Below are 27963 nucleotides of genomic sequence, written 5' to 3'. Positions count from 1 at the left end.
TTGAAAGTTTTTACAGAATAAAAATCAGCACTTGATAATTTGAGGAGGTTCCTTTCACACCGACTTGATCATCATTTTTGTGGCCTTGGCTGAGTATGGTGCAGGTGGTTTCCAGGTGCGCCAGTGGAGGCCCCAAGCCCAACCTATGTGTTCACCGTGGGAATGCCAGTCACCGTTTAAATTGGCGGACCCACACTTGCTGTACCACCACCGCCGCCCTCTCTAAAGGTACATGCCCTATCAGCAATGTCACCAAAGATGCAGGGGGAGCAGCCATCATTATCGCGGTCAACTGTGCTAAAGCCATAGCCATTCTGATCAATGCCTTTGTAGGCACCACGGATGGCATCACCTTTGGACAGAGTGGGAAACAAATCAGGAAAAATGAATTTCTAAAACTCACAGGGTTTCTTTAAAGTACAAAAAAAGAACAATATCTAACACCTGATTACATTAACAAACAGTGAGCAACATTTATGTGTATATAAAAAGCAAAAGAAAAATGGGGACAGTAAAAACTTCAATAGGCTTCAGGCTTCAGTACCTGCATTTCCACGGTACTTCCCAACATGTAGTTTGAACGCGGTTTTCTCATTTCCCAGTCTAAAGTTTTTGTACTCAGCGAAAGCAGTCCCATCTTCATGATCCCACAGATCCACCCTCATCGCCCACTTCTTGGACTTATCTTTGGTAAGATAAAAAATCTTCTTCAGCCCGAGCCAGTGGTCCTCTGAGAGTCAAAGCACAAAGAAAAGATTTAATATTTTTATGTTAGATCCATTCTTGATCTCTAGGATTATATATCACTACATCATAATAATAATCATTGTAAGTAATTTATTTACGTGTCAGGTTTCCAAAGCCAGTTTTATATGCTGCCCATTTTCTGCGGAAAGAAACGGCTCCTCCGCTTCGTTTTTGAAACACCGTCCAGCCTCCATCTGGACGCATCTCACAGTAAACCTGAGTAAGAAGTTCATTCAACACATATTATGAAATCCAGCTGGCATTTACTTCTACTTTTTATCTAAGGAGCAAGAAACATTTTAGAATATGGCCTACAAGTAGTGGAGTAATTCACCTGTAATAAATGGAAATTCAATATTTTATTTGAAATTACAATCTAATCATACTAACCTATGAATACTTAAAGGTAGGTACACTACAATAACAGGGTATCAACTCGGGTTTTACAGGAAACAAAGAAATTATTATATTGTATGTTAAGTACAGTGTAAGTAATTTTAGCTAGTGTAAAATGTCATGGTAATTGTGCAGAAAAATAAATATTTATGTATCTTACATCCATTTAGATAAAGGGGAATTACACCCTTAGTCAGGGCTATATTATAGAGTATATAACCAGATGCTCAGTGTGCTTTTTGTTTAACATTACTGTTAACTTAATAGTTATGAATATAAAGTAAACTGTATCCTGTTATCTATAACCAAATGAAACCTTGGTCTGGTGAAATCATTTGAAAGATAAATTGCATTTATAGTTTACAGTGCTGCTTTTGTTTACTGTGATCTTATAAACATGACTTTGTTATTATTTTTATTGGCTCGATCGATACCTTAAACTTGTTCATGGCTCCATTCGGCTGGATCGTATAAACGCCACTGGATGCTCGTGGTGACAGAGTCTTAATCTGTGTGCAGTCTGTTCCTGAGGCGTACACCATAACACAGAAAGAAACACAATAAGAAGCGGAAGAATAAGACTGAAATAGTATACTTATCTGAGTAATAACAAACAAGATCCATACCTTGAGGAGAACCTGCTTTGTCCTGTCTCTAGCAATACAAAGAAACAGTTTTAAAGTGAGTCTTACCCTCGTTTAAATATCCATCTTAAATGCTGACAATACAGAGGCAGGACAGGCCAAGTAGGGAAAGAATTTTAAAGCTCTTACTTTCACCCCAGCCTGTTCTGTGCAGCTCAAAAGAAATGCCAGGATGAGTCCACAATACACAACCAGACTCTTCATTTTGACCTATGTTTAAAACGGACAAGACTGTAAACAGTGTTTAGTCAGATGAAAACTGCTGGTAACTCTGCTGTCAGAAGATGACTGGCTGCTCAGAGTAATTCTGTCCTGTTCATTACTGCAGCAGTAATAGTCAACAGTTTCTTTCTCCAAACACATACCTGCGTGTTAGGTGAACCTTAAACCCCGTCTCAAGATTAACAGCAGCAGCAGTCCCTTTATCCAGTAGCTTAACTACCACACCCCCTTCACTGCTATGACAAGCGCGTCACTTCCTACCTTATGTCAGTGTGAGTGTGACAACTCAAATCTGAACAACTGATGCAGTCATCCAACATGAACTGCACTGTTCTCTGAAAGAGCTTGTTTACCTAATGTTACACAACTTTCACATGGGTTATTTCTCAGACCTCTCTGGCTACACCTCTCTCTAACATTCCAACAAGGGTGTGTAGAAGTCTGAGTAGTTCTAGTTGCACAGCAATAAAGTCACTGTTTGTGGAAGCCAGTTACAGACATTCTCTTTTCATTGACTCAGATAGCAAGGGATGTTTACAATTGCTCCTTTGGCGTCTGTAGTTAGAAAAATTACATTTTTTCCTTAAATCTAAATTTTTCTCCAGATATTGTTATTCCCCAGAGACACTGCTCAGTCATTTCTTCTTATTCTTGAAGATGATAAATTTGATGTACATATGAAACTGAAAGAATAAATTCTAACTACTTTTAAGCAATTGCCTAACTTTTTATTTAATGGCACCACCAGATGAAATGTTTTAACCGTTTAATCATCAAGTGGAATATAGTCATTTGCCTGTTGGTTTGGCACCAAATTTTTCCAGTTATTTATGGTTTGTAATAGTTTCAGTGATCGCCAGGTGTCCCATGAGATGTGTAGTTTTAAGTAAAATGTTTTTGCAACTTTTAACTGTGTTACTATGAAACACAGAGTTGCCACAGTTCTCAAATCAAACTCTGGAAGTTGATCAAAAAATGATTTATGTCTTATTTTTCCAAACGTTTACAGTAACTTTGGATAAAGCACTTGGAAGATGCTCCACATTTCCCTTGTGTATCTGTGATAATGTCTATATGTACTCTAGCAGCATGATCTTTGTGGTTGTTATGCTACAATCACAGTAGGAAAAACAGTGGTTGGAGAATGCAACACAACCAAAATTACTGTGTATGGTGCACAATGAACTTGGTTGTTTCGAGTGATTGTTTCGAAGACGGGGCCAGCATGACGCACAGGGTGACGGCTGAGGGAGTTCCATGCTAAATCTCTGGGTCACCTTGGTTAAAGCAACTACTTCCAACTGGTTTTTGACAGCAAAGAAATTGCAATTTTTTCTAGGGAGGTTGCGATCTACTCCGGTGTGACTGAGACATTAAATACAAAAAAGCTAGACTGTGGTGAGTAGAGCAGATAATAATAGCAATTAAGTATCTTATTGTGTGTACCCTATCGGGTAAGCATGAACGTGCATGAAGATTGTCACGCATACAGCGATTATCAACAGCTATACATCTAATTCTTTTGATTTTCATATTTATCATCCCCCTGCGAATGCAATGTTATGTGTTTCCACAATGGAATTTTCACCACCAAATAGGGAATGAAGAAATTAAAAAATTTTGCTGCAGGCCTACTAGTAATACTAAATAATTAAATGTTGCTACTCTGTAACGTAACTCCCGTCTGCAACATGCATTTAGTTTGCTTACTTTGACATTTAACATTCGCTAACTTGGTGTGCCTATTTCTACTGGTCATGTCATGGAGTCAAGTGTGCTCACTTGGAGTCAAAATTGGGACCAGTCATTGGTTGGGAGCAATGGGACATCTGCAAAAAGGATGTTTAGTGCAGCTAGCAAGTTGAAAGCTAGCAGTTACAGTATTAACATTTTATAACCTGTTACCTTGGTCTTGAATATTATTAATGGAATGAACATGGTTTCTGCCATTTTTATGGTCATTTTTTTACCTCTTCTTTTGTGGCAAACTAGTAATGGAGTGGGCTCACTGGAGGGTGAAAGAAGCTATCTTTTTGTAGTTAACTGACGAAAGCCTTGTGCAACAGAAATAACTGTTAAGCTGTGAATGCTAAGTTATGAAATTTGGGCATGTACTATGGTACTAAGGTTTATCAGATTTATTGTAAATGTATTGTGTGATATGTGTAGTGTGGTGTATTTTCCAGTTGTTTAATGATACAAAAGCTGTATATTTTCATTATATAAAACTCTAAGTAGCCAGTTCGGGCCCAAGCACATAACTTTAATCATCTGCAGTGGAATTATCACATTGATTCTATCAGATGAAAAGTAAAAACTTAATAGTGAATACTGAATAAATATTGAATAGTAAAGGAATTTAAGGAATTCTAATTTAGAAAATGAGACATTTTTAATTGAATAATATTAACATGTATTATATACATATACTTATTAAATCACGTTATTATGTTTTCTCATTATCATTACTTAAGTCACTGGTACCAGTAGCCAAAGAGAAGGACAAGGTGCCCCCTCCACATGCTGACAATGCTAAAACAGTTGAGAATTCCGCACAATTATGACCAACTGTCACCAACATGATTATCACTATTGTTTTCATCAGCAGTGAGTTTGGAATTATTTGCCACGATTATTCATCGGTTTTAGTGACGAAAATGTTTTTAATGCACTGCCATCTACACCAAACACTGCTTTCGCATTTTCTCATCTGTACAAATTTTTGCATCCAAGTAAAACTGGTCTTCCTCCTTTGCTTTAATTCAGTGCATCTCCTATCGGAAAAATAAAAAATTTACACCAAAACTTAAAGAAATTACATCAACAGGGCACTGCCTTCACTTTTGGAGTTATTTATTGTATGCATGCATGCATACAATAAATAACACTTTTGAGCCAGTATTCTGAGTGCAAGTAAAAAAAAAATTGAGCGCACGTAAAAAAACATTTTTCAAGTACAAGTGTTGCATTTTGAGGATAAATTTATTTTGACCGAAGAAAAGCTAAATTTGAGCGAACAAAATTCACTGCTGCGTGTGCAAAAAATTTATTTCAGGTGTTTGTTATTATATATATATATATATATATATATATATATATATATATATATATATATATATATATATATATATATATATATATATATATATATATATATATATATATATATATATATATATATATATATATATATATATATATATATATATATATATATATATATATATATATATATATATATATATATATATATATATATATATATATATATATATATATATATATATATATATATATATATATATATATATATATATATATATATATATATATATATATATATATATATATATATATATATATATATATATATATATATATATATATATATATATATATATATATATATATATATATATATATATATATATATATATATATATATATATATATATATATATATATATATATATATATATATATATATATATATATATATATATATATATATATATATATATATATATATATATATATATATATATATATATATATATATATATATATATATATATATATATACACACACACACAATAGCAGCCCCTTTCGCTCAGCTTTTGCATTTGCTCAGATCTCTGTGGACCTGCTGCGCGAGGTGTGTCGTCGTCGCGCTCTCAACATTTCTGCGCCTGCGTGTTCAACTCTTTCTGTACACCATTATATTTGGTAAATGGTAAATGGACTGGTTCTTATATAGTGCTTTTCTACTCTGTCTGAGCACTCAAAGCACTTTATACAACTAATTCATTCACCCAATCACACCCATTCACACAAGCACTTCTTCTAAGCTTAAGTGCTAAGTATCTAACATTCATACACATCCACACTCCGATGGATGCTTCGGAGAGCAACATGGGGTTAGTATCTTCAGTGGCGTGTCTAGAAATTTTTTGTTGGGGGGACCAGGTAAGGGCACAGATTTGGAGAAGGGTGGCAGATGTAATTGGCAGATAATGTTAAAAAAAAATTCTACCAACCATTTACCATAATTCAATAACCCTGTGATGGCTGCATGCAACCACACAATTAAGATACTTAGGTAATATTCATTTGGTCTTTTGTCTTATGTTTATGTTATGCTCTAAAGCTTCTGTGATCATAAGTTAACTAATTTGTTATTTTGAGTTTACCTGTAATGCATGACAGCACTAAGCTATAGCCCAAATGGTGGCATAGACCCTGCTTTGCATTGTTTGTTGTTTTATATAGGTATGTTATATTGATAATATTTCTGCTCTTTCTGAGTTACCTGACCTCCGCTCCAGTCCTTCCTGGTTTGGCTGAAAGAGGAGGCTGTGGGTGGAGCTGGTTTAAATGCAGAAGCCAATAAAGTGGACTGGACCATCAATTGTGATCATGCAGGGGGAATGGGGTTATTCTTGAATGATGGTTAGCTGTTACCTCTTTAGTTTTCACCTTTGGTGTATATAATGGTTTATTCATTTGCTATATAACCGGAGCTGTTTCTCATTTGGGCAGGTCAGTTTGTTGAGTTATGTTTTTGTTAAGTGACTTTTGAGTAAAGTTCTGTTAAGTTAACCTCTTTTATGGGCCCACTTGGTTCTTAAAAAAGTTTATTTTTGTTATTTTGAATTTTTGTAATCCTCTTGTCCTTTTTGGGGTATAATAAAACCCATTTTTTTGAAGATTACATTTGTGCCTGTGTGTTCCTGGCCGCTTGGATCCTGACAAACCCTATAAACCTAATAACCAAATACGCTTTTAACTCTTATTAGAATGAGATTTTAACCACTACGGTGCAAAGTTTTTAGATACTGCACTGATAATGTACAAGAGATACAATCAGTGCTTTGTCAGTGTTTATTCAGCATTCAAGGACAGAAATTTCGTTGCCCTGTACCTGTGACATGTGCAATGACAATAAAGTTGAATTCTATTCTATTCTATTCTATTCTATTCTAAATATTTGCATAGTATTTTTACTGACATATAGGGCACATATGTTTTGGGCAAAAACATTTTTGAATATTAAAATACGAACATTTTTAACATACAATTGGCAAATTAGCCAATGCAAAACTTTATCTGCCTATTAAAAAAAGAAGATAATCTTCTCACAAACTGGTGTTTGATTTTGAAACAGGAAAAAAGTGGGGAAACAAATGAAAAGACTAACTTCTGAATGAAACCTGAAAGCAAGTAAATACTTTCTATGCTGCCTTATGGTAAACTTTGGTAATACTGATGTATAAAGAACAACACTGTCATGGACCCGGCTCTGGGGACTCGGGGTCTGGGAGCAGTGGGGACTATGACTGTTGTTATTATCATTATTATTATTATGTGGGGGCTGTGTCGTCTACTGTTCTGTCCAGTTGTATGTAGAGTGTATGTGTGCGTGTGTGTTTGCTTCTCCCTCTCTCTCTCCCCGGTCCTCAGGGCTGTTTACGGAAGTGCGCGCCGTGGGAGAGGCGTGTCCTGGCGACTGTCGTCATTGGGGCCGTTTCTCAATTCTCAAGTACGCGAGCACGGACTCGTGATTTGTACAGTCGGAACACCAGCGTACGTGATGATGTCACAGGGCCGGAGTTTTTACTGCCGTCCCCTCTTAATTTAACTGTAAGTAACATGTTATGAAGCTTAACTTTAATCACAGCCAAACCAGTTTACTCAGGAACAAATAAAACACTGAAATAAACCAAACATTAACATTTAGAAGTGATCTAAGTGACTTATATATCATTGTTAACCTCAGTAGTGAAACCTCTATTAATAAAAATAGTGTACATGTACATACGTGTACATACCTTAATAAAAACAAGCAGGTGAGATGTTAGAACGCTTTTATTTCTATTCTAGTGGACACTCAATACTATAGACAGCTGCTGGAGTTTCTTTAACCTGAGTAGTGAGAAGTCCGCGAGCGGGGGGGTTGGAGTCCGCTGTTGAGTTTTGGACGAAATGCATTCTGGGATATTTAGCTGTCCCAAGTCTACACCGATGCATGCTCGATAAAACGGGCGGATCGAGAACACATCCGGGACTTTTTCGCGTTCTCGGCGTGATGCGTACTTCGAATTGGAACAGTACTTGGTCTCCGACTGATGACGTAACACGAGTACACGAGAACGCAAGTACGCACAAGTACGCATATTGATAAACGCCCTGGGAGTCCCTCTTCGCTGTGCCGGCCCACCTGCAGCTGATTATCTGACCAGCTGTTGGTAATCATCCCTCCCGGCTAGAAAGAGGTATTTAACCTGGACTCGCGGCGACAGTCGACGTGGGATTATTACTCCTGACTGGTATAGTCCGTGCTAGATGTGTGAGCTTCGTATTTGGCTAGCGTGTGTGGCTAATTGTGGATTGTCCTTCTTCCTCCAGGAGAGTCGAGCGAAGAAGCGAGTTGGGGAGCACACACACTAAGGGAGCTACAGCACGGGACGCACGGGGACGAGCACTGTTGGCAGATTGCACTGTGGAGTGAATCGTTGGACTTGCCTGTCTATTTCCACTGTAAATAAAGTGCACTGTGGCATTGCAGAGTCCTGCGTTTTGGGTCCTACTTTCCTCATCCCCGCGGTCTGCGTGGCAGACCGTGACAAACACTGGCTGATGATGAAATACAGTCAGCTGGCATGGTGACACTGCCAGTATTAACCTGCAGGGCTGGACTGGGACAAAAAATCGGGCATTTTGACTAGAGACTGGCCCACCAGGTATTAAAGCCATAAAGCCTTTGAATGAAGACAAACGCTGTTGTGACATTGATGTACACTGTCTTGTTGGTATATGTATGATCTCTATACAATTTACGTCAGATAAAAACTTTGTTTGCAAGATTCAGATAATTATTTAATAAAAGCTAGATATTTTAAATGAGAATAAGAAAGAAAAGTATATCTTTGTGCCCCCCTTTCCCTGTTAATATCCTACCTGGCCCCCTGGCATAACTTTGCTACACCCGCCCCTGCACAGTTACCAGCTGTCAGCTATGTAGAAAAGGATCCTGGTGTTATTTGTCTCTCAGAAACAGTTCATAACTTCCCTTCAACTCATTCATGTCACCTAAAAGGTAAACCTGTTTCTCCATCACCTGTTCAGCTCTGTTGATTCAGTAAGGACATCTCCTGGTTTCATCTTCATGTTTCCCTCTCACCACATATCCAAACCGATATCATGACCAGCAGTTTTTACAGCTGTGGCTCCAGCAAACATCAGCTGATACTAGAAATTATTATTAAATAAATTCTAACAGTTGATCAAGCTTAAACGTGCTGCTGTTGTTTAGCGCGACATCCGCCGGTTTCCTCTTTCTGGCGCAAAGTGGGAGATAAAAAAACAAGAGAGAAAAGCCGATCAGCTCATCATTGATCAGTTTCATGATTGAAGTAGGAACAGGAGAGGGAGGGGGGAGAATGAGAGAAGAAGAGGCAGCTGTGCAGCATAAAGAATAAATCCAGCTGTCTTTTTTTCATTACGTGGACAAACTGCGTCTCTTCTCAGCTCAATACTGGCTATGGACAAATCAAGTGTGTGATCATATATGAGTTGTATAGTTTTAATGTTTTATTTGGAAACAGAATGGTGTGTATGTGTAAGTTTGGTGATGGAGTTTTTATTATAAATGAATGATGAATTTTTATGAATTATTATGTCTATTTTTTTTATGTTTAAGGACAACAGATGGAAATTAGCCTTTGGCTATAATCTGGCATGTTTACATTCATGTAATTTGTTTTTACATTTATGTTCATTAGCATGCACTGTCCTAAATGAATAAATAAATAAATAAATAAATAAATACGAAACGTGTAATATTTTCTCTGAATGCCGGACGATTCCGTTTTTTACGGGACGGTTGGCAACTCTACTAACTAACCTTATGAATAAAATAAAGTTCAACATCAGTAACATCACAGCACCCACCCAGCTGTATAGAAATTCCGTCATGCTAGCTAGCACGCAGTACGAGTTATTGTAACTGACTGTAAAAAGTCAGCATAACGAAAATAAACTCCACCTAAACTTGGTTTATATCTGACCCAGATAGACTGCAGGTCATACCTTCTTACCTGAAGTTCAGTTCACCTGACACTAGGACTGGCGGCTGCCTTGGGTCTCTCCTCCTCCTGCCTCCCCTTCCCTCATCCACCTGCTAGCCTCTGTGGAAGCTCCGCCATAGCCACCACCAAACAACTGAGTTTTTTTTACACATCGGCCAGCATCTGGACAATCCACCACCTCTCATTGTTCGTGCCATTACAAAATAAATAAATAAAGAAGTCATCAGCCCACCGGGCAAATGCCCGGTATGCCCGATGGCCAGTTCAGCAATGTTAACCTGTTAATCTGTCACCGAAAAATTGTTTTCTGCGGTGCTGTCTTTCGTGCTTGGCTCTCCTACCTTTGCTAACATGATGCTCATAGTGCAGAAGGGGATGCTGCATTCACTTACACTCGGATATCTGAACTTCACAGTGAAAACATAATCGTACATTTGATATTTCATTGAATTTTATTGTTTTAGCTTTGGGGTGGCACCTGGGGTGGCCAGTCTGGTTGGGGGGGTGGCCTGTGCCCCCCAAGGCCACCCCGCTGGACACGCCACTGTGTACACACAATAAGATACTTAATTGCTATTATTATCTGCTCTACTCACCACAGTCTAGCGTTTTTGTATTTAATGTCTCAGTCACACCCGAGTAGATCGCAACCTCCCTAGAAAAAATTGCAATTTCTTTGCTGTCAAAAACCAGTTGGAAGTAGTTGCTTTAACCAAGGTGACCCAGAGATTTAGCATGGAACTCCCTCAGCCGTCACCCTGTGCGTCATGCTGGCCCCGTCTTCGAAACAATCACTCGAAACAACCAAGTTCATTGTGCACCATACACAGTAATTTTGGTTGTGTTGCATTCTCCAACCACTGTTTTTCCTACTGTGATTGTAGCATAACAACCACAAAGATCATGCTGCTAGAGTACATATAGACATTATCACAGATACACAAGGGAAATGTGGAGCATCTTCCAAGTGCTTTATCCAAAGTTACTGTAAACGTTTGGAAAAATAAGACATAAATCATTTTTGATCAACTTCCAGAGTTTGATTTGAGAACTGTGGCAACTCTGTGTTTCATAGTAACACAGTTAAAAGTTGCAAAAACATTTTACTTAAAACTACACATCTCATGGGACACCTGGCGATCACTGAAACTATTACAAACCATAAATAACTGGAAAAATTTGGTGCCAAACCAACAGGCAAATGACTATATTCCACTTGATGATTAAACGGTTAAAACATTTCATCTGGTGGTGCCATTAAATAAAAAGTTAGGCAATTGCTTAAAAGTAGTTAGAATTTATTCTTTCAGTTTCATATGTACATCAAATTTATCATCTTCAAGAATAAGAAGAAATGACTGAGCAGTGTCTCTGGGGAATAACAATATCTGGAGAAAAATTTAGATTTAAGGAAAAATGTAATTTTTCTAACTACAGACGCCAAAGGAGCAATTGTAAACATCCCTTGCTATCTGAGTCAATGAAAAGAGAATGTCTGTAACTGGCTTCCACAAACAGTGACTTTATTGCTGTGCAACTAGAACTACTCAGACTTCTACACACCCTTGTTGGAATGTTAGAGAGAGGTGTAGCCAGAGAGGTCTGAGAAATAACCCATGTGAAAGTTGTGTAACATTAGGTAAACAAGCTCTTTCAGAGAACAGTGCAGTTCATGTTGGATGACTGCATCAGTTGTTCAGATTTGAGTTGTCACACTCACACTGACATAAGGTAGGAAGTGACGCGCTTGTCATAGCAGTGAAGGGGTGTGGTAGTTAAGCTACTGGATAAAGGGACTGCTGCTGCTGTTAATCTTGAGACGGGGTTTAAGGTTCACCTAACACGCAGGTATGTGTTTGGAGAAAGAAACTGTTGACTATTACTGCTGCAGTAATGAACAGGACAGAATTACTCTGAGCAGCCAGTCATCTTCTGACAGCAGAGTTACCAGCAGTTTTCATCTGACTAAACACTGTTTACAGTCTTGTCCGTTTTAAACATAGGTCAAAATGAAGAGTCTGGTTGTGTATTGTGGACTCATCCTGGCATTTCTTTTGAGCTGCACAGAACAGGCTGGGGTGAAAGTAAGAGCTTTAAAATTCTTTCCCTACTTGGCCTGTCCTGCCTCTGTATTGTCAGCATTTAAGATGGATATTTAAACGAGGGTAAGACTCACTTTAAAACTGTTTCTTTGTATTGCTAGAGACAGGACAAAGCAGGTTCTCCTCAAGGTATGGATCTTGTTTGTTATTACTCAGATAAGTATACTATTTCAGTCTTATTCTTCCGCTTCTTATTGTGTTTCTTTCTGTTATGGTGTACGCCTCAGGAACAGACTGCACACAGATTAAGACTCTGTCACCACGAGCATCCAGTGGCGTTTATACGATCCAGCCGAATGGAGCCATGAACAAGTTTAAGGTATCGATCGAGCCAATAAAAATAATAACAAAGTCATGTTTATAAGATCACAGTAAACAAAAGCAGCACTGTAAACTATAAATGCAATTTATCTTTCAAATGATTTCACCAGACCAAGGTTTCATTTGGTTATAGATAACAGGATACAGTTTACTTTATATTCATAACTATTAAGTTAACAGTAATGTTAAACAAAAAGCACACTGAGCATCTGGTTATATACTCTATAATATAGCCCTGACTAAGGGTGTAATTCCCCTTTATCTAAATGGATGTAAGATACATAAATATTTATTTTTCTGCACAATTACCATGACATTTTACACTAGCTAAAATTACTTACACTGTACTTAACATACAATATAATAATTTCTTTGTTTCCTGTAAAACCCGAGTTGATACCCTGTTATTGTAGTGTACCTACCTTTAAGTATTCATAGGTTAGTATGATTAGATTGTAATTTCAAATAAAATATTGAATTTCCATTTATTACAGGTGAATTACTCCACTACTTGTAGGCCATATTCTAAAATGTTTCTTGCTCCTTAGATAAAAAGTAGAAGTAAATGCCAGCTGGATTTCATAATATGTGTTGAATGAACTTCTTACTCAGGTTTACTGTGAGATGCGTCCAGATGGAGGCTGGACGGTGTTTCAAAAACGAAGCGGAGGAGCCGTTTCTTTCCGCAGAAAATGGGCAGCATATAAAACTGGCTTTGGAAACCTGACACGTAAATAAATTACTTACAATGATTATTATTATGATGTAGTGATATATAATCCTAGAGATCAAGAATGGATCTAACATAAAAATATTAAATCTTTTCTTTGTGCTTTGACTCTCAGAGGACCACTGGCTCGGGCTGAAGAAGATTTTTTATCTTACCAAAGATAAGTCCAAGAAGTGGGCGATGAGGGTGGATCTGTGGGATCATGAAGATGGGACTGCTTTCGCTGAGTACAAAAACTTTAGACTGGGAAATGAGAAAACCGCGTTCAAACTACATGTTGGGAAGTACCGTGGAAATGCAGGTACTGAAGCCTGAAGCCTATTGAAGTTTTTACTGTCCCCATTTTCTTTTGCTTTTATATACACATAAATGTTGCTCACTGTTTGTTAATGTAATCAGGTGTTAGATATTGTTCTTTTTTTGTACTTTAAAGAAACCCTGTGAGTTTTAGAAATTCATTTTTCCTGATTTGTTTCCCACTCTGTCCAAAGGTGATGCCATCCGTGGTGCCTACAAAGGCATTGATCAGAATGGCTATGGCTTTAGCACAGTTGACCGCGATAATGATGGCTGCTCCCCCTGCATCTTTGGTGACATTGCTGATAGGGCATGTACCTTTAGAGAGGGCGGCGGGTGGTGGTACAGCAAGTGTGGGTCCGCCAATTTAAACGGTGACTGGCATTCCTACGGTGAACACATAGGTTGGGCTTCGGGCCTCCACTGGCGCACCTGGAAACCACCTGCACCATACTCAGCCAAGGCCACAAAAATGATGATCAAGTCGGTGTGAAAGGAACCTCCTCAAATTATCAAGTGCTGATTTTTATTCTGTAAAAAACTTTCAACAAAGCTTTTAATAAAAGTAACTGTGAAGGAGATATATAAAATACAATGCTAAAAGCATGAAAATCAGTGTATTGTTAATGCTTAGTCATTTCTGTACTAAACTGAAAAACATGCCTTCCAGATAATCAAGTTCTACCCGAGGTCTCTTCCTGTTAAAGCACTGCTTCCCCTCTCTTTTTATGTATTAAAAATAATTTTACAACAACTAAAAACTGCCAGAGTCAACATTATTAGCCCCTCTGTTGCCAATAATTGTGTTGAAAATCCTTTTTGCTGGATAACAGCCAGCAGTCGTTTGTTATAGTTTTCAACAAGTCTCACATGCACCACCTGAGCAGTCCTAGACTATTCTTCTTTGGCAAATCTCTTAAACTTCTCCAGATTTGACCATCTTCTGCCATGGTTCTTGGTCTTCACTTCACCCCTGAGAATGGGATTCAAGTCAGGGCTATGTGCAGACCAGAATGCCAAAGTATGTTTTTGGACATTGTCGTGTTGAAAGACAACACGAGAACCCAAGTTTTGCTGCTGACTACTTTCAAAATCTTCCCATATCTTTTTTCATTATTCATATCTTTTTTATCATATGTTTTTTTCATTATTACTCTGGGGACGGTATTCTTTGGGTTGTGGATGGATTCATTCTTCAAACATGAGCAGCATCTCTTTACTCAAAGAGACCTAGTTTAGTCTTATCTGACCACAGGTCATGCTTTTGGTATAAATAATCTTTCTCCAAATTGTCCTTAGCATAATTCAGTCAGTATGATGTTGAGGCTCTGTTTCTGATATCTGTCTGTTACCATAAAAAGTGTCCTGTTATTGGTCACTTTGGTATATAAATAACATTTTATTGAATTGTAAGTAGTTTGAATAACCAATAGCAAATAGCAAAAAAGAATTCTTTTCCCAACATAATAAAACTGTAACTAAAAACATAAGCCAGTTTTAAACAATACTTTAATCTACAACAGTCTTATGTTTAAATTACATCATATTTAGTCATAAATGTTATTTATATAGCACCTCTCAAGATAAATATCACAAACAAAACAACAAAATGCTACAACATAAAAACAAAAAGGTTATCCAGAAGCAAGTTTAAAAGATGAGGTTTTAGTTGCTTTTAAAAGAGATCACAGCGTCATAGAGTTTCAGGGTCTGGAGCTGGTGCTGGAAAAGTGGACGTTTGTGCATGCAGAGCTCTAAAATTAAAAAACCCCCACAATCTTAAAGTGGAATCTGAAGTCGATGGAGAATCAGTGCAACTGGATTAATGTATGTGGGTAACGTTCTGAACAACCTGCAGGCATTCCAAGGATGCTTTATTAAAACCAGTAAACAATGAATTTACAGTAATCCAGATGTGATAAAATAAAGGCATAAATAACAAATATCAATCCAAAGCCTGACACAGTAGAACTCAACCTGGTGATCCAAGTAACAGAAATAAGAACGAACCAGAGATTTAACGTAAGCATTGTCAGTGAAGACAGAGTCAAACGTTCCTTGGTAACACCAAGGTTCCTGATAGAAGATTTAGCAAATGTGCAAAGGGAACCTAAGTTGTCATTAACTTAATCTGTCACTGGCAAAAACAAGGACTTCTGTTTTCTTTTCATTCAGCTGGAGAAAATTCTTCTTGTTTTTGTCCTTTCATGAATCCAGAAAATACATTCACATGTCTTTTGATAATTTTAGTAAACACTTAACTCTAGAGGTAATACCTGAGAGGTCAGTCAGATTTATGCTTCCACCAGTACTCTAGAAATAGATGCAAATTTACCGGCAGTGTTGTGTAAAATCTGACGTCATTTTACAGGGTTTACACGTTTTTTTTAAAGTAATATTTAGCAATTAACATCAGTGACTATTTCGAGATTGTTATATCCCATTTTATGTCCCTTCTTAGTAGCAATAAATTCCGTATTTTTATGTCCACCTGAATACACCTCTATAGCAAACATTTGAATTATTTCTAACTTTGCTCAATGTTACCCCTTTTTAAGTTTTTATTTTGCCTTTCTGTGTTATTTGATTTGCTACAGAAAACACAATAAACGTTGCACTGAAAAGATGACTGTGGCAAAACACATTTTCTTTGGAAGCAAGGCAGCATAGTGAAGCTTACTTCTTTTGTGGTAATGAGTGAAATACTCAATAAGTGACTTTGAATTACAACCTACTGTCAATAAAACATTCATAGCGGCTCATAGATTGGTTCATTGGAATGAGCCTGTATGAGGCAATATTCCCTTATGTAAGTCCTGCTTGTGTGTCAGTTAAGGAGTTCCAGTATTTCTAGGAGTTCCAGGATTGTTGCATGAAAATCCAAAGGCTCAGTTTAATTATTCATTACTATTTATCATGCATTAGACTCAACTCAGTCTGTATTTCTCTGTTATAAATAAGCAAGAAATAAATGTGTGTGCATGGACTGCTGAAAACAATCACATCTAGCCACCTTTTTAGGGCATATGTAGGACAGGAGAACATTAATCATGTTTTCAATAATTGGAGGCTGTGGGTGGAGTTCATGTGGCAGGTTGTGGGCCACGACCATCTCCCAAGCATCCACCAGATGGACATTCAGTCCTTTGAACATAGCCCTGAGCACCTTGTCACGCTGCAGCGAGTACCAGTCGCTGTTAGTGATTGTCTCATAGAGCGTTAGATTTTTTGGGTTTGCAGTCCGAATGACAACCAGTGTATCTGGAGCCCTGGACAGCAGCTGCACCACCGCCCTGCGGATGCTCTGCAGACGCCGGATGTAGACCTCAACGGGGAAAGTGCTGAAGTGCGACCAAATGCCAAGAACTACGACGGTCTCGCTGCCTCCAGTCACGCTGTCTAGTTCGTTGGCAATATAGCGCAACTCGGTGATTGGGACTTTGGAAAACCTGATAGGAGGACCATGGCAGCGGTATGTCACCAAGATGTTGTTCGCATAGTCCAGAGCCATATAAGGTCCAATTTTTTTCTGGCTATGCAGGTTAAACTCCTTAAGATCTGAATATAATACAGAGAGAATGATTTAAGTTTCACTGTGAAGAAAATCAAATTGTTGCCAGAGAGGTTTGTGGAGCAGCTACCTGGTAGTGTTGCGTTAAAGTATTCAAACCACTGCCTGACGGTGGAGTCTCCGTGATATATGAACCACCTTTCCTTTCAGACACTGAGTGATAGCTGAGGAAGTGTTGAAGTGAGGAACACTGGGGCCACGTAATGCTCGCCACACACTGTGGAAATAATACCCAGAGGGTCTAGACTTCACAGTGCGGCTACTCACCATGGACCAACCTGAGAAGATGTTAAAAATAAATAATAGTATATTTTTAACCAGCTGATAAGTCTAATGTTACTGTGGCAATCATGCGTAAGTTAAGCAAATTCCAGAGAAAAAAAGCCACTCTACCATCATACTACAGATGCAAGACTTCACACACCACTATATTAGTTTTGGAACAGTTTAACCCTGTGGCCATCTACATGAAATCATGGCAGCTTTGCACGTATCATAATTTGTCTTGATTGTAAACCTTACAACTCACCACATGTGTGGATGTTGAAAACTTGCCTCAAACTGAAGATTAAAGAGAGAGGGTGCACTTCATTCAGCATTTTATCTGCTAAGTGCAGCTTGTGGTGTGATCAAAACATTTTAGAAACCAGTCAGAAAAACCAAAAACCTTATCTTTTGTTCATGGTTAATTTATGACACTCTTCTGGTGCAGCTACTTTTAAATTGCATCTGGAAGGTCCTGTTATAATCACTTGCATTGTGCCTTCTATCATTTAAGTATGGACCTTAAATTTGTGCAGAGAGCACATCCGGTGGGAGATCAACTGGAACTGTAGTCACTGTTTGACATTTACAGGTTTGTGCAGGTGAATTCCTGAAGGAAAGCTGTACTGTAACATTCTGAGAAGTCTAAGTATATCCACTGGAAACTGAACATCTAGCATGTATCAGCACACAACTGTGGGCCCACACACAGTGCAATGAAAATTGTGAGATCAAGACAAGTTGAAGTGTTTCAACACAGTTGCGAAGACCCAGCACTGCGAGGGCACAGAACATGGCTTCCAGGGAGTGATCCATGTGTAGCAGTCAAGCTTCTGAAGGAGCACTGAAAAAAACTTCTTAGGGATTATCTCTCCACATGAACACTAACATCGCATCCAAAAACTTTTAGCTTACTCCATACTACTAAAAAAAATGTAAATAATTGGAAAAATTGTACTTTACCTTTAGTTTTTGGCAAAACAGTGACACCGGAAGGTCCTGAAGCTGGAATGGAGACTTTCATGTTGACACCACTGAGGCAAAAAGCACACGCAACAAAATGATTTTGATTGCAGAGAACAAAACAAAAATACCCTTTTTTAACCCATTTAGCATTAACACAAGTACAGACAAGGTTTGCTTCACAGTCTGAGTGTAAAATATTAGCTTTTTGGAAGAAAAGCTCAAAATCATCAAGTATGACTGATTTTTTGTGTCAGTCACTTTTTGCCTATACTAACTTTAGAAATTCCCCATTTAGGTCATACAGATAATGTGGCATATACACACCTTTGAAAAAGGGTCTCTGTGGTCATGAGGTTTTTTTTAAGCCTTCCTTTGGAGTGATTGATCCTGGTATCACAACTCAGATTCTTTGGCTTGTAGCAGAACCACGGCTCGCCTGTACGGAGGTCAGTGTAGTTGCACACAGGCTGCTGGGTTGGACGCAAACACACGTTACAGACAGTAGTTTCATTGATGTAGCCTGAGCGGAAGAGGCTCTTGAAGTAAATCCTGTCAGGGTGTTTTCTGGTCAGACTGTGCAGCACTGTAATTGCCTCACTGGGGTGAACCAGTGTTACCTGGGAGGACAAAGAATGACATTCCTATTTGTGTATTTCTCTGTGGATTAGCATACAGCACAGCTAAACTTCCCTTAGATCATGATGATGTCATAATGATCATGCCTGGGCATACTGCTTATGACAAGAGCAAATGGTTGAAGTTAAATATGCAAACCACACTTTTAGACATCATGTATCTAGATGTATAGTGGTCATCTTGTCAGTATTAATATGGTTTTAGTGGCTTTAGAAATCAACAAGCAAAAGAAGCACTCCAAGAGTGCAAACCGCTACTAAATCAGCGCACTCTCCAGTATTGATCTTTAAGGAACAGCAATACATTTTCTATATATACATTTTTTTCTTTGTTCATTTTAAACATACTTTAAGACATTTGAAGATTTGACTATTTTCTGAGAAATAGAAGTTCAATTTGGATTTGATGGCAGCATCTAAAAAAAAATGGGATAGTGGAAAGAAAAGGGTGGAAGAGTGAGCTCTACTAAAACACAGTTGGAGGAACATTTTGCAGTAATTAGGTTAATGGGCAACATGGTAGTAACATATTTGGGAATAAAGAACATTTCAGAGGCCCAGTTTCTTTGAATAAAAGAAAAGATGCAAAAATTACAAACTGTGGAACAATTTCAGAACAATGCTCCAAAATGTAGGATTGAAAACACTTAGAATATTTCATCACCTACAATATATATATAATATATTTGGAGCAATATATAATATCATCAAACGTCTTGGAGAAATCTCTGTAAGCATGGGATAAGGGGAAAAATATTAGATAGCTGTGACCTTCAGGCTTACAGACAGCATGCATAATTCTGTCATGGAAATCACTGTGTGACCCCAGGAACACTCCCAGAAATCACTCTGTGAACACAGTTCACCATGCAATTCACAAGTGCAGGTTAAAGCTCTATCATGAAAAGAAGACGCAACGTGTGAACATGATAAAGAAACACCACTATCATTTCTGGGCTAAGGTCATTTCAATTGGATTAAGACAAAGTGGAAAAAACTGTTCTGCGGTCACATGAATTGAAATTCTAATAAAGAGGAAAGGAAACATCATGTGTTAGCAGCACTCCGTTCAAAAGCCTGCTTCTCTGATGTCAGGCGCAGCACATTAATGCTATTGGAACTGGCAGCTTGCACATGTGGAAAAGCATCATCAGTGCTCGTGGGAGGATCCGTTCTTCTACAGGTTTTAGAGGAATATATGCTCCCATCTAGAAGATGGCATTTTCATGGGAAGACTTTCATGTTTCAGAAAGAGAATGCAAAAGCAAACAGTGCATCTTTTGCAACACCATGGCTTCATAGTAAAAGAGTCACATACTGCTTAACTGGGCTACCTACAGTCCAGACCTTTGACCAACATTAGGAAAATTTAAAAATGATACGATCCAGGCCTGTTATCCACTAGAATCCTATATCAAGTGAGGATGATACAAAATTTGGTTTCCTTAGTTGTTAAAAGAAGAGGAGATGCCACACAGTGGTAAACATGACTCAGTTCTAACTCTTTCAACATGTATTGCTGCCATTAAATTCAAAATGACATTTTTTCTCCTTACAGCAGGACATTTTCCCAGTTTAAACTTGTTATATTGTTCTATTACGAAGAAAATCTTGATTTATGATATTTGCAAATCACTTAGTCCATACTTTTTGGAAGTGAGGATGTATGATGTATCACATAATATTGATGCTTAAAGTTGGTTGCAGTAAGAGTCATGCACAAAAATGTGGTCTCGGCTTTAGAGTGTGGCTTTTTGACTGGGTGCAGTTGAAGTTTTAACAAAGCTTAAAGTTAAACTTGAGAAGTGTCAAATTAGAGCCAACTTCCATGTCCTTTTAGGACCTGAAACCTTTTTTCAGTGTTTATAGCTTGGCTTTCAGATTTACTTCATTTTATGTCAAGTGTGAATTGTGTCTGATTAGTTAGATTCTGTTACCATTTGTGTGTTTTACTTTGAAAGTTGTCTCCTGTGTCTGAATTTTACTTCCCTATCCTTATTTTAATCGTTTGCACCTGTGTCTTGTTTAGTCTACTATCTTGAAATGAGAATCCTACCTTTGTCTGAAGATCATATTGTATTAAAAAGGAAGGCTGACTGAAAGACCATGATCACATTGAAATTCAGTTTTAGCATCACCTCAACCTCTGCGTTTCCTTCCCAGGGTAAATAGAACACAGCGGAATAGGAGCCATTGAGATGATCCACCACTTGCCCTACCACACCTGCACCAAGAGTTGGGTTATGGAGCCGGGCAAGTAAAATGTCTCCCCCAAATTTCTTTGGAAGCCCCTGGAAGTCGTACATTTTGATCAGAATCTCCAGGTTATCATCTTTGTGCCACTCTCCGTCTTCCCTCCCTGAGAGAATGGTGAAGCTGCTGTGTGAGGGATCACTGGTCTTGCTCAGGTAATGAGGAAATGGTAAAGGTGGAGTTTCAGGCCAAGCGATGGACTTCATTAGGAGGTATTCTTCATGAGTCTCCTTAAGGGACAGTGGTTGGAATTTGCAGAAGTCATAATGTCTGTCTGCGTATGAGCTATGGATGGTAGACTTCACAGTATTCTGAAAATGGAAAACAGAGAGAGAGCACAGCAGAGACAAAAATCCATAAAATAAATGGCCAGCAGTTAACAAATTACAATAAAACGTTTCTCTTGAAATTGTATTTCCTACTTTCATGTCTTATTTGTGCCAATACAAATGTCTAATGATCCACATCTGCTTGATCTTCAGGAAAATGAATAAACTATTCAGTGAAGATGTCAAATATAAATGAGTGCACTAAACCTGAGCTTGTTCCAATATCCGAGTTACTTCAGGTTAGTTGGGTGAACATTAACATTAAACTGACAGAAAGAGATGATTTACCATGAACATGCACTTTATCACAATGTTGGCTCTATTTAGGACAATGAGGCAACAAAGCCAGCCATCCTTCCAGACATCCATCCTACAGAACAGTTCCAAGGGCGTAATTTGTGGTCCACGGTCAATTCAATTGAATTTTATTTATACAGCGCAAAATCAATACAAAAGTCGCTATACAAACAAAGCGCTTTATATTGTAAGATCGATCCTACAATAATACATATAGAGAAAAACCCAACAATCATATGACCCCTTATGAGCAAGCACTTTGGCGACAGTGGGAAGGAAAAACTCTCTTTAACAGGAAGAAACCTCTGGCAGAAGCAGCCTCACGGAGGGCGGCCATCTGCCATAACCGGTTGGGAAGAAGAAAGACAGGGATTAATAACAAGTATGAGTCAATGGAGAGAGGTCTATTAACACATAGTAAGTCATGTTGCTTGCCTGTGACTCATGGTTTAATTTTCTTTTGACCTGGATTTTTACAGTAAAGATTAAAAATACACAGCAAGAGAAAGAAATTATGACAAAGCTTTCAAATTACATGCATGGATGCTTCATCTATTTTTTTAAACTAATGAGTACCTTCTGAGTATTTAAAAAAAAAAAATAGATGATTGTACTAGATAGATTTTTTGTTGTTTTCAACAAAACAACAAGAAAACAATGATGTTTGCACATTTTAACTACACAATATTTTTGATGCAGCCTATATTATGGAGCATGTAAACCTTCTCTTCTTAGATTGTGAAAACAAATCATTATTCAGTGAGTGGGTTGTAACTGTTCTTCATTGATTGTGCTTACAAGTAAAGACAGTTGGAAGCTATCTGGTGAGTGAGCTTCAGCGTGTCTCCTCATTCATAAGGGAGCAAACCTAAAAAAAGGTTTATGGAGTTACCTTGTCCTGGTAAAAGGGACAAAACGAATAAAACTTGAAGATTCTGTATATTGTTTCTCATTCTTTTGCTCAGTTAGTGTAGGTATTTAGTTTTACCAATGGGTAAATAGGAAATAAGACTTCCCCTCCTTACAGTGTAATTGCAAATGACTATCGAGTAACTTCTAGACCATGCCCTATCATATAGGACGAAATACACCTAATGAAAAGAATTTGCATTTGACAATGAGAACAGCACAGTCAATTGTAATAGATTTGAAAAATATTAGTAGTATACTGTGGATTTTAAACATTTTACTGAAACAATATTTAAAAAGAATTATTTGTGAAATATACTAATAATATACTTTATAATATACTTTTTTTTAAAGTTTATATTTAAGTTGTCAGATTAGAAATTGTATTTTTTGTGTAAGAAGCCATTATGTTGCTATTTAAGGTGCCCAAGGTCATTTTGTACAAACATTTTTTAAATGTGTTTCCACTCACAGTGACTGTGGGACTTCTGGAGAGGTGTATAATGTATGGAATGTGGGGTATAATCACCAATCACTTTTTAATTGGTTTAGATTCATTTGTTACATGCTAGGTGAAAGAATTACTCTCATATCAGGACTGGTGGAAATAAGATAAATACACCTGCTTACAATGCATCTTGGTTAGCACAGGTAGACATTTATTTGCCATATAGACAGAGTTCACAGATCAATCCTTTGCCATCATGTCTGCTGGTTATATTTACAACATCCCAGTTAAATACAGAAACCATTGGCAAGAAAACTACACTGCTAATTTTGAAATGTAAAAACCAACAAAAAAAAAACAATGCCTGTCATTAATTAAATGAAACTATTCTAAAAACACAGTTCATTGAACCTTATCTCACTGCCTAAAATGATTTAAGTCCCAAATAAATGAATAAAGAGACATGCAATTAGTGGGGTTACGTTAACTGGTGATTCTAAATTGCCCATAGGTGTGAATGTGAGTGTGAATAGTTGTCTGTCTCTATGTGCACGGTGCACCCTGCCTCCTCCCCAAAGACAGCTGGGACAGCCCTCATGACCCTGAATTGGACAAGCGTAAGAGAAAAGATGTATAAATGAATGAAAAACAATTCCTCACCTCCAGGATGTCCATGAAATCTATCACGAAGCTTAAGGCAAACACGACCAAGAATAGGAAGATGCAGCCATACCTTGGAAGGCATGTGCGGACCTTTCTTTTACAAACTTGGAATTTCATGATCGATGAACAGTACTCATCTTTCCCTGCAGTGTAGCAGCGTGATGAGCTCACCTGGTACAGGAAAAAAAATAAAAAAAAAATATGGGTTGGTAACTATTTATTCAGGGGAAAAAAAGTTCTCGTAAAACTTCTCTGCAATCATAGAAGATGCTGAACATCTGCCAGCTAATAAACATGGAGAGATTTTCATCAAAATATATGAACGTTATAATGATTGCGGCCCAGCCTGTAAAATATAAATGAGCTTTCAACATTACTCATAGGTGTAAGCAGATATTTATTTATTTTGGCTGTTTATGATTATTTGGTACTTTAACCCTTCAGTACAATAGCAGCACGTTTTCCCTGCATTTAAAACAATATAAAACTAAAACAAGGAAAATAGTTCCTGTATAAACTACTGCGCATTTCCATATTCATCTAGGTTTTCACACACACACACACACACATTTGTTACTACACTTATGACAGCTGTATTTGAATTGAACAACTTTGGGATAACGTCTTGATGCATTCTCTTGGGGAAACCTGCAGTCAGCTGAGACTGAAGAAGTCACTTGGATGAGTGACGAAACGTTTCTCCCACAAAACGCTACGTCCAGATGAACAGATTCAACTTTTGGAAACTTTGGGATAAATAAACATAAATGACATATGGTCTTATCCTAACGAATATGACCTTGTCATGTTTGTTTTGCGGATAACTGACTCTAGTTATTGTACTTAAGTCTTTCTTAGCACAAAGCGTGACTCACAGGTTTGACGTGCTGCAGGACCTGATCTGTGCCATTCTGGACCATTGAGCCTGCTGATTTCCTGGAGCTGGGAAAACGACACATCGTTTGGTCCTACTGGGACTAAACTCAGACTTCGTCCGTCTTAACTCTGTTACTGATAGCTTTACATTGTATTTGTGTCTTAATGTTTTAAATCCGACAGGTCGTGATTTCCACAGCACCGCTCACTATCGTTATTTCCTGTTTATATGTGACGTCATGCGGCGCCACTTTCCACGCAGGAGGATAGAAAAACATGGACAGGAGTACTTCAGCATTGACTTGGATTTTGTTCTTACTTGGCCAGTAGTGTCAGTCAGTGTGTTTCTCTCTATACCCCTTTGCTTTTACTGAGTATTTTTTTTACTCTGTGGGTGGAGGATGAGAACGGCCCAATAACTGGAAGAGGGGAGACTCCACAACCACGTTGGGTTCCTCATCAAGCACCCCTGCCCCCCACACACATTTTTACCTCTGAACATGTTCTCCTCCTACAAGGCCTTTCACCACCTGATTATTGTCGTGGCTGTACAAGAGAACATTTGCTCACTCTTTGTTACTCCTTATTTCTGGGAATTGTGTCCAAAAGCTGGCTCCAAAACCCCTCTAGATTATGGGTGTCAAAAAGAAGAATATCCCCACACCTGGATCCTTCATTGGGAACTCTATGGGGATGTGGAGTGCAACACTACAGGCCAACTTCAAGCCCATAGGATAAGTCACCATCAGTGGCGGTCCTAGCCTGTTTGGCGCCCCGGGCGAACACTCCCTCTGGCGCCTATTCTTTCTAAACTGAGCACCTGATGGCTTTGAACTTTTCTTGTCCATCTTCCTGGTTTTAATTTTGCACTCCAGTATGAACACAAATCCCCCAACTCGAGGATCGCCACAACATAACCTAATAGACCTACACCTTAGTTCACAGATTCACTTTGTCTAAGATGTATTTCTAGGATTTCACACAACCCAGGATTCAAATCATGAATAGATAATGGGCTTGGATTTACAAAATTATGAATGAAATGTGCTCTATTTGGAAGCAGCAGGCCCCCCTCCCCTTTCGACAGGCTGTGTGTGAGACTTTCAGTGTTGGGACTAACGCGTTATTAAGTAACGCGTTACAGTAACTACGTTATTATTGTGGTAACGAGCACGGTAACTAGTTATTATGCCAAAACCAGGAACGCGTTACTCGTTACTGGGATTTAGATAGGCTCGTTACTCGTTACTTCGTGTGGTGGATATCGCGGAGCTTCCACAGATTCAATAACATCAGCAAGTGGTGGAAGCCAGCAGGTGGATGAAGGAAAAGGGAGGCAAGAGGAGAGACCCAAGCGGCCGCCCGTCCGGTGTCAGGTGAACTGAACTTCAGGTAAGAAGTTATGACCTGCAGTCTATCTGGGTCAGATATAAACCAAGTTTAGGTGGAGTTTATTTTCGGTATGCTGACATTTTCGTACTGCGTGCTAGCTAGCATGACAGAGTTTCTATACAGCTGTGTGGGTGCTATGTTACTGATGTTGAACTTTATTTTGTTCATACGGTTAATTATTAGAGTTGCCAACCGTCCCTAAAATACAGAATCGTCTGGTATTCAGAGAAAATATTACGCGTTTCGTACTGAGGTGAAAAGGAACACAGTTTGTCCCGGACTTCAGCTACAATGAAAAAGACACAAAGCTGAAGCTGCACAGCTGCCTCTTCTTCTCTCATTCTCTCCTCTCCCGTTTCTACTTCAATCACGAAACTGATCAATGATCAGCTGATCGGCTTTTCTCTCTTGTTTGTTTATTGCCCACTTTGCGCCAGAAAGAGGAAACCAGCGGATGTCGCGTTAAACAACAGCAGCACGTTTAAGCTTGATCAGCTGTTGTTAGAATTTATTTAATATTAATTTCTAGTATCAGCTGATGTTTGCTGGAGCCACAGCTGTAAAGCTGCTGGTCATGATATCGGTTTGGTTATCTGGTGAGAGGAAACATGAAGATGAAACCAGGAGATGTCCTTACTGAATCATCAGAGTTGAACAGGTGATGGAGAAACAGGTTTACCTTTTAGGTGACATGAATGAGTTGAAGGAAGTTATGAACTGTTTCTGAGAGACAAATAACACCAGGATCCTTTTCTACATAGCTGACAGCTGGTAACTGTGCAGGGGCGGGTCTAGCAAAGTGTTGCCAGGGGGCCAGGTAGGGCATTAACAGGGAAAAGGGGGACAAGGAAATACTTTTCTTTATTATTCTCATTTAAAATGTCTCGCTTTTAAAAAAAATAATTATCTGAGTCTTACAACAAACGATTGATAGATTGATCCATATATACCATCAGAACAGTGTACATCACTGTCACAACAGTGTTTATTTTCATTCAAAGGCTTTATGATTTTTCCTATAATGGTGGGGCGGTCTCTAGTCAAAATGCCGGGATGATTGTTTTGTCCCAGTCCAGCCCTGTATGCAGCTCATCTGCAGTCTGGTGTTACCTACATCTTCCTATTCAGAAGGCAGAATTTCCAAGTTCTGAGTACAATCAAAAGCACCACGACTGCAGTTTTTGTGTTGGATGTAAAAAGCAGGCTAGAATCATGGCGGCGGTCAACGACGGTCCAGGCGTCGGATTTCTCTCGTGGAAATGTGCACATTATTTTTTCCTTTCTGTTGGTAGGTGGCACAGTGCACTTGTGGCAAGTAAGCAAGCTAGAAGACTGGCAATCTTGCTGGGTATCCAGTTAGGGAAGCAACACATTAACAAGAGAATTCTGAGTAAAACCAAAGTTACTTTCACTAGTAACTAGTTACTCTGAAAGTAACGAGTAATTTGAAGTAACTGAGTTACTTTTTTAGAGAAGTAACTAGTAATGTAACTAAGTTACTAATTTAAAGTAACTTACCCAACACTGGAGACTTTAAATCAGCAAACTGTAAATTATAAAATTTAAATTGTTATAGATCCCTTTACCCCTATTCCTAAAGTGTATTTTTATTTTCTTACTCTTCTTATATTTATTGTTTGTTTACTTGCACTGCTGTAACTGGAGCCTCGTCGTCTCGTCTCTCTATATACTGGACTGTATGTAGCGGAGATGACAATAAAGTTTACTTTGACTTCGGCAGCGAGCAGGCGCACCGAGAGCTCTCGCGCTCACTTTTCGCGTATAGAATTTCGAAAAAACATCGGTGCAAATT

At 38.3% G+C, this 27963-nt stretch overlaps 1 protein-coding gene, 1 long non-coding RNA gene and 2 pseudogenes across 3 annotated transcripts; 2 read left to right on the top strand and 2 right to left on the bottom strand.

Moving 5' to 3' along the window:
• Positions 1 to 14: 14 nt before the first annotated feature.
• LOC116329339 lies at positions 15 to 6754 on the bottom strand (annotated as a pseudogene).
• Positions 6755 to 8092: 1338 nt separating this feature from the next.
• Positions 8093 to 8576, top strand: LOC120434017. The gene is made up of 2 exons (XR_005608889.1): positions 8093 to 8336; positions 8416 to 8576. It is a non-coding gene; the product is annotated as an uncharacterized LOC120434017 (long non-coding RNA).
• A 3293-nt stretch (positions 8577 to 11869) lies between these two features.
• On the top strand, positions 11870 to 15105 carry LOC120433928 (angiopoietin-related protein 5-like). 2 transcript variants are annotated; one of them, XM_039601036.1, is made up of 7 exons: positions 11870 to 11945; positions 12101 to 12181; positions 12301 to 12328; positions 12427 to 12518; positions 13133 to 13250; positions 13366 to 13551; positions 13742 to 15105. In XM_039601036.1, the coding sequence occupies exons 2-7, from the start codon at positions 12107 to 12109 to the stop codon at positions 14038 to 14040; spliced, it is 798 nt and encodes a 265-aa protein (XP_039456970.1). In that variant the 5' UTR covers positions 11870 to 11945; positions 12101 to 12106; the 3' UTR covers positions 14041 to 15105. The 2 variants fall into 2 exon arrangements, with proteins under 2 accessions (XP_039456970.1, XP_039456971.1); XM_039601037.1 differs by lacking the exon at positions 11870 to 11945 and having other exon boundaries at positions 11977 to 12181.
• A 1021-nt stretch (positions 15106 to 16126) lies between these two features.
• LOC116329338 lies at positions 16127 to 24992 on the bottom strand (annotated as a pseudogene).
• Between the last annotated feature and the right edge of the window lie 2971 nt (positions 24993 to 27963).

This window comes from Oreochromis aureus, linkage group 17 (assembly GCF_013358895.1).
Source record: "Oreochromis aureus strain Israel breed Guangdong linkage group 17, ZZ_aureus, whole genome shotgun sequence".
Classification (NCBI taxonomy): domain Eukaryota; kingdom Metazoa; phylum Chordata; class Actinopteri; order Cichliformes; family Cichlidae; genus Oreochromis; species Oreochromis aureus.
This window is presented reverse-complemented; position numbering and strand designations above follow the sequence as displayed.